Source organism: Bufo gargarizans, chromosome 11, assembly GCF_014858855.1.
Source record: "Bufo gargarizans isolate SCDJY-AF-19 chromosome 11, ASM1485885v1, whole genome shotgun sequence".
In the NCBI taxonomy this organism is placed as follows: domain Eukaryota; kingdom Metazoa; phylum Chordata; class Amphibia; order Anura; family Bufonidae; genus Bufo; species Bufo gargarizans.
Window position 1 is genome coordinate 63701002 of NC_058090.1, and position 14649 is coordinate 63715650.

At 42.6% G+C, this 14649-nt stretch overlaps 1 protein-coding gene across 1 annotated transcript in view; it reads right to left on the reverse strand.

Moving 5' to 3' along the window:
• NPAS3 (neuronal PAS domain protein 3) overlaps positions 1–14649 on the reverse strand; it is a 600688-nt gene that overhangs the window by 52907 nt on the left and 533132 nt on the right. Inside the window, exon 9 of the mRNA XM_044272150.1 lies at positions 11307–11413. Within this exon, the coding sequence (XP_044128085.1) occupies positions 11307–11413 (107 nt within the window). The remainder of the gene's footprint in view (positions 1–11306; positions 11414–14649) is intronic.

Genomic DNA, 14649 nt, shown 5'->3' on the forward strand with positions numbered 1-14649 from the left:
ATCGGCTATATCATTGTACGGTGTAAACCCACCTTTACCAGCAGTATATTACCCAATGTATCACACTGTCTCCGCTGGCTTGCCTTCCTAGTTCCACTGCTTCTCCAGGTAAGCCAAGCACACTCAGGCTCAATGCACCCGATCAAGATTGTGTGTGGAACTTCTGCATGGATTTGAAAGTGGAAAATCCCCACCGTAGGTCGTGTACATTGTATTCTATGAGAATTTGAAATTCTCCTTTACACAATGTAGATTTTTTCCGTGCAGATTTTGACCTGTGGTGCAGATTTTAAAATCCGCAGCATGTCAATTTTTTTTATTTTTTCTGACTGGATTTTCTCTATTCACTTTAACGGGGAGAGGAAAATCCGCAGCAAATACAAATACAAATTCAAATGAAAATCCACACCAACTGATGCGGATTTTCCACATGATGTGCATTTACCCTCAGCTGTCCACATGATGTAGAAGAAAAGATGATTCCTCAGACCAGGGCATCTTCTTTCATTGCTGATGATTTAGATCTGAAGCTCATGTAACCATTGTATTTGCTTTTGCTGGCAGACTGGGGTCAGCATGGGCACTCTGACTGGTCTGAGGATAGGTCATCAATATGAATAAAGCAGACAACCCCTTTAACCTTTCCAGAAATTTGTGCTACAGTAGTTCTTCTGTGGCATCAGACCAGGCAAGCTAGTTCTAGCTCTCCACATGCAGTGAGCCTTGGGCACCTATGACCCTGATGTTGGTTCACCGGTTGTCATTTATTGGACCAATCTTTGTAAGTATTAACCACAGCATATAGGACCACACCACAAGACCTGCCATGTTGGAGAAGCTGTGGCCCAGTCATCTGGACGGGGGTCCTTGGTGTCAGACCCCTACCGATCAGATACTGATGACATATCCAGAAGATAAGACACCAGTAAAAAAAAAAAAAAAAACTCTTGGAAAGCCCCTTTAATTCATTTTACAAAGCAGTAGGTAGAAACTTGAAAAAAAAAGCTGTTGTATATATAGTACAGTGCCATTTGTAGTGCCATTGTCCATGCCTATTGGTTTAAAAATTCAATTATGTAACTAGACTAAAGATATTGTCCAAATGACAAATTAAAAAAAATACTGTGAACAGATGTTCACTGTAAAGTCACCAAAAGGGTGAATGTCACCTCTTAGTGGGAAATTAAGCTTACAATAGCACATTAAATCACTGTAAATGCCAATAATTCAGTAGAGAGCAGCTCAACAGGGCCGGCGTCAGAACCCGGCAAACCCGGGCAAGTGCCGGGGCCCACTGTAAGTTAGGGGGCCCACTCGTCTCCGCGGCGGCCCCTTTAAAATGTTTGTCAGAAATATTTGCGCAGCGCAGCGCAGCGCCTGCTCGCCGTCCGAGCCATAATTATTCATGTTGCGCAGCGCCCGCCCCCTCTCTCACGTGATCCTCTTCTCTTCTGATTCCGAGTCCAGGCACCGCACGCCGCACAGATCAACGAATCCAGCGATGATCCTCATTTGAGTCTGACTCACTGTAAGCCCGCCCCCAGCCAGCAGCAGGCCTGATAGCCGAGCCCAGAGGAAACCTGGCGCCCAGCCCAGAGGAAACCTGGAGGAGCTGAATGCTGCTGCTGGACTCGTTTTACATTTAGAATTAAGGTGAACTAGTAACAGTCACATACCAAGACCAGTTCATGAATTTTTGCCAATAAACTGTATAATTGATTTCATGTGTTCTGGTATTTTCTTATAGGAGTTTATATTGTGTTTTAGGCCGAATGCACACGTCCGCATTCCACGGCTGTGAGCGGTCCGTGGTATCCCGGTCTGGCATCCTGCTGAGAGCAGGAGCGCACGGCGTCATTGGTTTCTGCTATGACGCAGTGCGCTTCATGCCGCCGCTGCACTACAGTAATACACTCATATAGATCATACGAGTGTATTACTGTAGTGCAGCGGCGGCATGAAGCGCACGGCGTCATAGCAGAAACCAATGACGCCGTGCGCTCCTGCTCTCAGCAGGATGCCAGGCCGGGATACCACAGGACCGCTCACAGCCGTGGAACGCGGACGTGTGCATTCGGCCTAAAACACAATATAAACTCCTATAAGAAAATACCAGAACACATGAAATCAATTATACAGTTTATTGGCAAAACTTCATAAGAGGAAATTTTCCTCTTATGAATTTTTGACAATAAAGTGTATTATTGATTATCATTTTCTTATAGGAGTTTGTTTTAAGCCTCATTCACACGGCCGTTGTGTGCCCATGGCTGTATTGCGGCCCGCATACAGCAGGTCCGCAACGCAATACACGGGCACCGGCCCATGTGCACTCCGCATCACAGATGCGGACCCATTCACTTGAATGGGTCCGCAATCACAGAGATGCAGAACGAACGCATGGATTGGAACCCCATGGAAGCACTATGGAGTGCTTCCGTGGTATTTCTGGCCGTGCCTCCGCACCCCAATAAAATAGAACTTATTCAATTTTTTTGCGGGGGGCGGACGGTTAACGGACCCATTCAAGTTGAATGGGTCCGGATTCGTCCCGGCCACTGCATGGACGTTGCCCGTGCATTGGGGACCGCAACGGATGCACAACGGCCGTGTGCATGAGGCCTAAGGGCTCTTTCATACGAGCGGATGCCGTGCGGGTAATCCGCTGCGTGAAAGAGTGCCAAGCCTCGTCCAGGACAGCAGAGACACGGAGCAGTAACATGATTGATAATGCTCTTTGCCTCTCTCTGACATTTTTACTACAAAATGACAGTGAGATACAGTTGTCACTGTGATTTTGTAGTAAAATTATCACAGAGAGGCAAAGAGCATTATCAATCATGTTACTGCTCCGTGTCTCTGCTGTCCTGGACGGGGCTTGGCACTCTTTCACGCAGCGGATTACCCGCACGGCATCCGCTCGTATGAAAGAGCCCTTATGCCCCTTGCAGACTAGCATTCCTCCCGCAGCAAGTCCACATCGCAGCACCCGGCCCAACCTCCCAGCGCTGCCGGAGGTCACATAGCATTATATTGATTGATCTAACCCTTAAAGTTCTGGAATGTATTGGATAACTGGCATAATGCTGTTAGTGTCATCTAATACATTCCAGGACTATAAGGGTTACATAGCATCATAAATCAATATAATGCTATGTGAATCCCATCAGTGCTGGGAGGTCAGGCCGGGTGCTGCGATGCGGACTCGCTGCGGGAGGAACGCTTGTCTGCAAGGGGCCTTAGCACAGGGGGGCCCACTGAGGCTTTATCGCCCAAGGGCCCACATGAACCTGGAGCCGGCCCTGCAGCTCAAGATTTAGCAACTACTAAGGCTGAGTTCACACTTCAGTTATTTGGTCATTGCGAGCTAAATCCAGCAGTGAAGCCTACTCAGAGATCAGGTATAATGATTTGATTTGCACATATTCTGTGTTTTTGACTCGCACCTGGCTTTGGCTCACAATAAGGCTTTGACTCACACGACAGTTTTTCGGGTCCGAATCCGAGCCACAGTTTTTGCGGCTCAGGTGCGGACCCACTCACTTCAATAGGGCCGCAAAAGATGCGGACAGCACTCAGTATCTGATTGATGGGGGTCTAACACCTGGGACCCCCACCGATCAGCTGTTTGAGAAGGCACCTGTGCTCCTCGCTGCAGCCTTTTCCATGCTTAGCAAGTACAGCAGCTGTGCTTGGTATCGGAGTTCAGCCCCATTCAATTCTAGGGGCTGAGCTACTCCTAGGCCTAAACATGTCCTCACTGGCCTAGGGAAAGCAGCGAGAAGGGGCGAGCCGCTACTGCGAGCGCTGTTGCCTTCTCAAACAACTGATCGGCTGTGTCATCTTGAGGATCGGTCTTCAGTATAAAAATCTCAGAAAATCCCTTTAAAGTCCAGACAGATGTGATTTATTTGACCAACCAGTATCTCCAAATTTCTGGGTCCTTCAAACACCATGGATCTCTGCAAACCAACGTATACATTGTGGTTGGTAAGTGGACATTGGTCATTTCTACTGTACCATTTGGTACTGTTCTTGTGGCTTTGGTGTAGATCTTGTTCAGTGTGTGCTACATGTATGATGTTAAAGCGCTTACTATTTTTCCTATGCGCTGCTCCATTCGCCCTCTTTCTCCCTGTACTGTTTTCCTGCCTGGTATGTAAATTCATACCATCAGGTACAGGGAGGAGGAGACGGCTGTGTTTCTTGAAAAGAAGCTCACCTTCTCCCTGTCTGTGATGCTCTCTGCTGCAATTGGCCAGCTCACAGCCAGGGAGAAGGAGACGCCCATTGAGAAACATGGCCGTCCCCTCCTTCCTGTACCATTGGTATTAATTTACATACCAGGCGGGAAACCAGTACGGGGGGCACAGCGGGAAAACAGAGCGGTGCATAGGGAAACTAGTAAGGGATGTAACATCACTTCACTATGCCCTACACAACCTGCTAGTTATATGATCATGTCCGGACCCGTGAAAGGTCCTCTTTAACACACACACTGGGTGAGTTATTGTGTTATGACTGTGAAGGTTAGATACGGGTTAATACAGGCAGGCAGACAGAAGCACACAATTGTCGGGAAAGAATCATTCCAACAGTTGGCTGCTCGTTCAGTGAAGGAGAAAGCTGCATTTACATGCAATGATCTCCTTCACAGTAATGAGGACGAGGGATTGCTAATAAAATCGCTTGTCCTCATACAGCTACATTGTTTCTGGGCAGCAGATCGTTGTTTTCACCGCACAATCTGCCATCCAGAAGGGATAATTTACGTGCCTGCATGAACAACAGGATCACCTGATGAACAAGCATTTAGCTCATTCAACAAGCACAAATCCTCAAAAAAAGATTCACAGACAAAGGCTATCCAAACGGCCTAATCAAAAGTGAACTTGTACGAAGTACTCAATCTACACAGGAAGATTGCTTGAAACCAAGTACCATTAAATAACAAACACATAATAGTATTAATTTTATCACCCAATATAATAAATCAAACACCCATATCCGGAAAGCCTTGGAGAAGCATTGGCATGTCTTACTGCAGGATCCCTATCTAGCAAAATACCTACCTACCAACCCAATGATCACATACAGAGGTGCACCCACAATTGTGAATATCCTTTCCCCCAGAACACCACAACAACATCTGAAAACACAAGCACAACACACTATTACAATAACTTGCAAAAAAGGGAGCTACAGATATGGTTCCACCCTCTGTCTTTGCTGTAAAGTAATTTCACATAACAAAACGATGTTCATATCGAACACCAATAGTAGCATCTTCCATTTAAAACACCATCTGACCTGCCAGTCTACCTAGGTCATATACCTAATTGAATGTGGGTGTGGACTGCAATATGTGGGGCATACAACACAAGAATTACACTGTCGAGGGAACCAGCAGACATATAATATACAAAGACTCTACCAAAAACATAGCATCTATGCCAGAGAAAAATAAACACCCTCTAAGAATAACCCCAATTGATTTTATTTCTGAGAACCTCTAGAACCATTTTGACATTCTTCAAAAACATGAGGTACTGTATATTGGATATATCAATTAGATACTTCTGTGGCATATATCTGGCCAAGATTCTGTTGCACACCATTTTACAGCAGAATCTGCGACTTTACCTGCTCACGCTAGGTCTACAAAAGTGGTAGTGGTGTAGGCATAGAAAATGGTCTAAATGTAGGGCGGCAAGGAGGCTGTGTTACATTTAGAATCGATGTTGAATGTGCCGAAGTTATGTAGAGACAGGTGCCTCTACATAACTTCGGAGATCCACCGCAAGCTATAGGGCTTATTAAAACCTGTGTCCAAAACGCCGGTCTAAATAAATGTGCCCCTAAATCTCTATTCATAAATCCCTTGAAAACATAAGGTACAACACCACCAAAACAATGTATCCATTGTTAAGAATACTACTGTATAATAGATAACCTATACTATAATACCTACACTCTGGACTTCTCCAAAGCATCTGACACTGGACCACATAAAAGGTTAGTATATAAAATGAGAATGCTTGGACTGGGAGAAAACGTCTGTATGTGGGTAAGTAACTGGCGCAGTGATAGAAAACAGAGGGTGGTTATTAATGGTACATACTCAGATTGGGTCACTGTCACTAGTGGGGTACCTCAGGGGTCAGCATTGGGCCCTATTTTCTTCATGATATTTATTAATGATCTTGTAAAAGGCTTACACAGTAAAATATCAATTTTGGCAGATGAAACTAAACTGTGTAAAGTAATTAACACTGAAGAGGACAGTATACTACTGCAGATGGATCTGGATAGATTGGAGGCTTGGGCAGATAAGTGGCAGATGAGGTTTAACACTGACAAATGTAAAGTTATGCACATGGGAAGGAATAATGCAAGTCACCCGTACATACTAAATGGTAAAACACTCAGTAACACTGACATGGAAAAGGATCTAGGAATTTTAATAAACAGCAAAATAAGCTGCAAAAACCAGTGTCAGGCAGCTGCTGCCAAGGCCAATAAGATAATGGGTTGCATCAAAAGGGGCATAGATGCCCGTGATGAGAACATAGTCCTACCACTTTACAAATCGCTATTCAGACCACACATGGAGTACTGTGTAGAGTTCTGGGCTCCTGTGAGAAAGGCAGACATAGCAGAGCTGGAGAGGGTCCAGAGGAGGGCAACTAAAGTAATAACTGGAATGGGGCAACTACAGTACCCTGAAAGATTATCAAAATTAGGGTTATTCACTTTAGAAAAAAGACAACTGAGGCGAGATCTAATAACTATATATCAGGGGTTAGTACAGAGATCTCTCCCATCATCTATTTATTCCCAGGACTGTGACTGTGACGAGGGGACATCCTCTGCGTCTGGAGGAAAGAAGGTTTGTACACAAACATAGAAGAGGATTCTTTACGGTAAGAGCAGTGAGACTATGGAACTCTCTGTCTGAGGAGGTGGTGATGGTGAGTACAATAAAGGAATTCAAGAGGGGCCTGGATGTATTTCTGGAGCGTAATAATATTACTGGCTATAGCTACTAGAGAGGGGTCGTTGATCCAGGGAGTTATTCTGATTGCCTGATTGGAGTCGGGAAGGAATTTTTTATTCCTCTAAAGTGGGGAAAATTGGCTTCGACCTCACAGTTAGTTTTTTTTTGCCTTCCTCTGGATCAACTTGCAGGATGACAGGCCGAACTGGATGGACAAATGTCTTTTTTCGGCCTTATGTACTATGTTACTATGTAAACACTGTTGCATCTGGCGGACTTTCTTTTTTTCATAATAATAATAACATTAGGCTAATAGATGCAGTAGGCTACTAGAATAAATGAATACTCTGATTCTGTTACATCGTTGGGAGATACGTAGTTGCTCCCAAAAAAACACCACTGATACCTTATACTTAAAATGTCAATCACAGTAGAAACACTCCTGCATTGTCACCTTGGCCTGCTCGCCAAATAAGTCACTCTTGAGGATGAGGGCTCTCAGCCCTTGAAGCGGGTAGACAAAGAAAGAATTTTGGATGTAACCAACGATGCTTTATTGATCCCCAATGACAGCGCCAAAAATAGTGTCTCCAGGCTTTTTTTTATTTCTGCAATATTTTCCTGACGATCGCGCAAGCACTACGGTCAGGAACACAGATGGCAGTCCGGTATCCCCGTGTTCTGGCCTGACTCAACCAGTGAAGCCAACTACAGCTGTTGTGACTTCCGACAACATAGCCGGGTAAGCGCATTACTCTCTATTTTTACTATACTGCTGAGAAGACACCACACATGAGGTGCTGCCTCCAGTCTCTTTTTGCTTTTATACAATAGCAAATAGTTACACTGTCATATATAGCTAAGGGGAAATGCATGTTGGTAGGCAGGCTGACAGCAGCAGTGGCATGATGGCTGCAGCAGCGACACAGTATGGAACATGATGGTATGCAGGCAAACAGCAGCAATGGCACTGGGGGACACTGTCAGAGAGGGCAGATCTTTTAATTGGCCACAGTCAGAATTGTGAAAATTCCCATGGATTTAAAGGCTTCCGTTTTGCATTCTGTCATAATTCAAGTCAGCATAATGGATCTGTCCTGGTTTCCGTTATGCAGGACTGGACTCCTGCATAATGGAAACCAGGATGGATCCGTTATGCTGTCAATAGAAAAATCACTGAAGTATTAAACCTACTTTAAAACATAACTTTTATATAATGATATTATCTAAAGTAATTCCCACAAAAACAAATATTGTTTTAGATAGCTGCAGATAAATCTAGCGAAGTATAGATAGGGTATGCAATACTCCGGACAAATAAATAATAACACACACTAGGTCATATGTGACCACTCACGATTCAGACGTATGGTGTTCGCTGATGGAATTTCGGTCATCTGATATCTTGATCGTATTGTGGATATGGTCCTTCCGGCTGCAGGTGTTCCAGGGTTCAGAAGAAAGGGTCCTGGACTGTCTGCATTTATCTAGGATGACCAGCAGCAGCATCTAGCTAGGCTATCAAGCCACCATACATTGTTTTCATCCCCTGATGAACCTGTCACATAATTGTGACAGAGGAAACGCGTCGAGACTTAGGAATGCTCATTGGGAGTAACTTTTTAGGGTCAGAATCTAGGGTTTAGCCGTCGATAAGTGGGGTCGCTCCACTAGGGAGTGATACTTCTGCATTTAGGCGGGGGCCATCTCCACTTTTAGGTAGGGATAGTAATTCTTATAGGGCTAGATCTCCCATTTTTTTGTGCCCTAATACATCCCTTTCTTCTGAACCCTGGAACACCTGCAGCCGGAAGGACCATATCCACAATACGATCAAGATATCAGATGACCGAAATTCCATCAGCGAACACCATACGTCTGAATCGTGAGTGGTCACATATGACCTAGTGTGTGTTATTATTTATTTGTCCGGAGTATTGCATACCCTATCTATACTTCGCTAGATTTATCTGCAGCTATCTAAAACAATATTTGTTTTTGTGGGAATTATTTTAGATAATATCATTATATAAAAGTTATGTTTTAAAGTAGGTTTAATACTTCAGTGATTTTTCAGTTTAGATACCTACACAAATATGCATCTTACATTACTGTGAATATGCTGTCAATAGACTTTAAAGGATCAAAATGGAATGCCTCTTAAAGGTTTTGACTTCCATATTATGGATTCCGTTATTGTTCGTTATAACCAAAAAAACGGAATCCATAACGCTGATGTGAACCCACCCTAACATGGCATTGCTAACTACATTATGATTGATATATTTTTATTGTGAATAAAATAATTCATTCACACACATTCACTAAAATATTTGTGTCATAATGCAATTTTTTGCAGTGATGATAAACATATTTTGAACTAGATGTTGTAATGCAGCAATGGCTTCAGTAACACAGTTATAATTAGCGTTACTAATGTCAAATGCATTTGCTGCTGTATCTACCTGTTTTCTTGCAGCAATGTAAAACCTGTTTAGAAACACACAAAACCGCAGCACATCCTTCCAGGTCCAAGTACAATGCACAATGGTGTTCTGCACAAGCACCTCCCTGTTTGCTGCTCCCCTGATTGGCTGATCCAGACTGTCTGTCAGCCTCTGAGCCAATCTGGGCAAGCCTTCCCCCACCTAGTGCCATGTGACCATCCTTCTTCTTCCTCCTTTGTGGTTTTGCCTACCAACATGAACAGTAAAATGTCGCTGCACACTGTTTTATGTGATTATTCCGTAACAATTAAAAAATCTTTAGATTCGTTTTGCGGCTACATTTTAAAAAAAATTCTTAGCAAATCCGATTTATGTTGTTGAGAATAGATTTGCTCATCCATGTTTTTGAAATCTCAGTAGTTTCAGCTCAATCCATTGTGTAGTGCAGTGTTCCTCAACTCCAGTCCTCAGGGTCCACCTGCCCGTCACATTTTCAGGATTTCCTTAGTATTGAGCAGGTGATATAATTAGTGTCACTGCATCGAGATCTACCACAGGCATTCATTCTGTGCGACATTTTTAATCATGACTGACAAAACTGCACATAAAGCTGCACCAAAAACGAACCTACTCAAAGGGGTCATCTAGGATTTTAGTATTGATGGCCTACACTGGAACTACACATATCCATCCATTTTGTAGTGAACGGAGTTGGTTACTGCAGAGCTGCTCCCAATGAAATACATGGGGGCAGCTTTGCAATAACAGCTCTATCCACTACACCAGTGGTCCCCAACTCCAGTCCTTAGGGCCCACCTGCCAGTCATGATTAAAAAAGTGTCTCGATGCAGTGACACTAATTATATCACCTGCTCAGGTGGACCCTGAGGACTGGAGTTGGGGACCACTGGTGTAGTGGATAGAGCTGTTATTGCAAAGCTGCCCCCATGTATTTCATTGGGAGCAGCTCTGCAGTAACCAACTCCGTTCACTACAAAATGGATGGATATGTGTAGTTCCAGTGTAGGCCATCAATACTAAAATCCTAGGTGACCCCTTTGAGTAGGTTCGTTTTTGGTGCAGCTTTATGTGCAGTTTTGTTTTATTCACTGGAGAAGTACTGCAAAAACAATGCAGTAGAAACTGCACTAATCTGCACAGTGTAAAAGAAGCTTTAAAGCATTATGGAATAGTTTTCCTCATCAAATGTTTTAGATGAAAAAACAAAGGTTTAGATATTGCACTTTCTCAAAATAACACAGTGGAGAGGATCTTTCATGGGTTTTCGTATCACAAACCTTTGTATATGTAGACCCTTTTTAACCCCCCAAAAATACCCCTGTCCCCCCGCTGTTTTTGACATGCTATACGTTAATTCAGACCATCAGTACAGGGAGACATCTGGTTTCCTCAATGGGCATCTTCTTCTCCCTGGCTGTGATGCCGTCCATTCACAGCAGACCGTGTCACAGCCAGGGACAAGGTGAGCTGTTCTTGTGAGATTTGGTAAATGTACGTGAATACAGCAAATAATACACTTGCTTACCCATAAAAAGGTCCTCTTTAAAGGTAGACAAATTCAATGATTCGGATCAAGCAGAGTAATCTCCACTTGCCACCACAAAATACTAGCAAATAGATATTATTTTCATAGCCTTATAATCATGTGTATCCCAGAATTTCATAAAACACATACATATAACTTTGAATCCACTTGTCCACTGAGAACAGTAAATTACTAAAAGGCCTCATGAACATAATATGTGTCATGCATAGCAAAACATATACAGATATTAGGTGTGGAGGACATGTTACTGTAGAAGCTATAGCTGACAATCCAGGTCACTGGGCAAGATACTCACGGTCTAGGTGGCTGTGTCTGATGCCTTCCACGTCTTCTGCATGAATGAAATGATAGCATCTTTTTCCCATCAAATCCACAGCATTAAGGTCCATGTAATCACTGATCCTGCAACATTCAAAAAAGTTAAATGTAACACAATCAAATGCTCTTAAAGGGGTTTTCTGGGACTCCTACAGTATACTGATGACCTATCCTAAGAGGTCATCAATATGTGATTGGTGGGAATTCTACAACGTCCCCTTCCCCCTGCCGATCATCTTGTGCAGTGGCCTCTTCTCAGAATACCAAGCACAGCAGCTTGGCATAGTAGCTGTGCTTGGTATTGAGGCTCAGACTCATTTATTTGAATGGGACTGAGCTGCAACTAGGTCATGTGACCGATGAATGTGACGTCACTGGCCTAGGAAGAGGCCACTCACTAACAGCTGACTGGTGGAATGCTGGGAGTCAGAACCCCACACCTGAGGCTAGGTCATCAATATATGTATTCCAGAAAACCACTTTAATAACACACACCATTATTCAAGGCTACCAATGGTAGATTGAAAAGAATGTACATAACAGCTCAGGCCAATTTCACACAAGCTGCATTTCCCAGACTGAACACTGCTGCTCTGCCTCAAACTCAATGCATCATAATGATTTATGACGCGGTATGCTCCTGCCTAACCGCTGGTCTTCTGTACTGTGCTCCTCAGTGGTCAGGCAGGAACACACAGCCTCATAAATCACTGATGTCCAATGGTTTAATATGCCTACTTTATGTTTACCTGCAGGTTCGCTTATTGGATTCCCCGTTCTGCACTCCCCAAGATTGCCTCTGATGGAGGGTCCATCAGCAGCCTACACTCACTTATATAGGGGGGATGGACAAGGGAACTAGCGCATGCACAGTCCTTCCAAAGTGTAAGTGAATTGCTGTTTTTTATCCAGTCCAACCAAAAACAGCCATCAAAAAGTCGTATTTACCCCAAAATGTTACCAATGGAAACTACAACTGGTTCCACAAGAGCCCTCACACAGCTCCACATGTTCTGGTTCTTTTAACCCCTAAGGACCGGACTCATTTTCACCTTAAGGACCAAGCCATTTTTTGCAAATCTGACCAGTGTCACTTTATGTGTGAATAACTTTAAAATGCTTTTACTTATCCAGGCTATTCTGAGACAGCTTTTTTCATTACATATTGTACTTCATGACATTGGTAAAATGGAGAAAAAAAATATCATTTTCATTTATAAAAAATACCAAATTTACCAAAAAATATGTAAAATTATCAAATTTCTAAGTTTCAATCTCTCTACTTCTATAATACATAGTAATACCTCCAAAAATAGTTATTAATTTACATTCCCCATATGTCTACTTCATGTTTGGATCATTTTGGGAATGCCATTTTATTTTTTGGGGATGTTACAAGGCTTAGAAGTTTCAAAGTAAATCTTGATATTTTTCCGAAAATTTCCAAAACCCACTTTTTAAGGACAAGTACAGGTCTGAAGTTACTTTGTGAGGCTTACATAATAGAAACAACCCAAAAATTACCCCATTTTAGAAACTACACCCCTCAAGGTATTAAAAACTGATTTTACAAACGTTGTTAACCCTTTAGGTGTTCCACAAGAATTTATGGAAAATGGAGAGGAAATTTCTGAATCTGGCAGATTTTCTATTTTACTCATTTTTTTACGCTAACAAATTAAGGATTAACAGCCAAACTAAACTCAATATTTATTGCCCTGATTCTGTAGTTTACAGAAAAACCCCATATGTGGTTGTAAAATTCTGTACGGGCACACAGCATTGCGCAGAAGGAAAGGAACGCCATATTGTTTTTGGAGGGCAGATTTCAGTGGGATAATTTTAACTTGCCATGTCACATTTGAAGACCCCCCTGATGCACCCCTAGAGTAGAAACTACAAAAAAAAAGTGACCCCATTTTGGAAACTATGGGATAAGGTTGCAGTTCTGTTGGTACCATTTTAGGGTACAGATGATTTTTGGTTGCTCTATATTACACTTTTTGTGAGGCAGGGTAACCAAAAAAATGCTGTTTTGGCACAGTTTTTTTTTGTTATTTACAACGTTCATCTGACAGGTTAGATCATGAGCTATTTTTATAGAGCAGGTTATTGTACTTTTTGTTGTTGTTTGTTTCAGTTTTATATAATAAAGCATTTTTGAATATTCTCCATATTCTGAAAGCCATTTTTTTATTTATTTTTGGGGCGACTGTCTTATGTAGGGGCTCATTTTTTTTCGGTATGAGATGACGGTTTGATTGGTACTGTTTTAGGGTGCATATGACTTTTTAATCGCTTGGTATTACACTTTTTGTGATGTAAGGTGACACCGTTTATTGTGATATTTTTTATAGAGAAGGTTTTTACAGACTCGACAATACCTAATATGTCAACTTTTTTTATTTACACTAATATAATTTTTTAAACAAAAAAAAGCATGTTTTAGTGTCTCAATAGTCAGAGCCATATTTTTTTACAATTTTTTTGGCGATTGTCCTTTCTAGGGGCTCATTTTTTGCGGGATTAGGTGACGGTTAGATTAGTTCTATTTTGGGGGGCATATGCCTTTTTGATCGCTTAGTGTTACACTTTTAGTGATGTAAGGTGACAAACCTGGCTTTTTTTTTACACTGTTTTTGTTTTTATTTTTTATGGTGTCTATCGGACGGGGTGGCTCATGTGATATATTTATAGAGCCGGCCGTTACGGGCGCGGAAATATCTAATATGTGTGTTTTTTCATTTTTTTCCCCATAAAATTAGGGGAAAGGGGCATTTTTTCTTTTTTTTACTTGAAACTTAATTTTTTTTTATTGAAAACACTTTTTTTTTTAACTTTATTTCTGTCCCACTCTGGGACTTCAACTTTTGGGGGTCTGATACCCTTTGCAATGCATTACAATAAATCTGTATTGTAATGCATTGCCTGCTAGTGTATAGCACTGAGTCATACACTAACAGGTTGCCTAGGAGACCCAGCCTGAGACTGGATCTTCTCGGCTCCCGTAGAAGGCAGGTCCCGATCCCGTGCAAGGCATTGGGCAGCCTCTGCACCGCATCAAGCTCTCTTCGCCACAGTAGTGTGGGAACTTGATGGGCTCCATCAACCACAAAAAAATTCTATGTCGTGGTCAGCAGACCATAGAAGGGGTTAATTTGCAGTGATCGCCAATACAGGGGGGGGGGTCACCCCTCGGCATTGTCACACAATGATTTCAGCAAGCACCTCGTTACGATCTCCGCCCGCCGTGCCGCGGTGATCGGAAATACACAGGGCGTACCTGTACGCCTGTGTCCTTAAGGACTCGGACATCAATG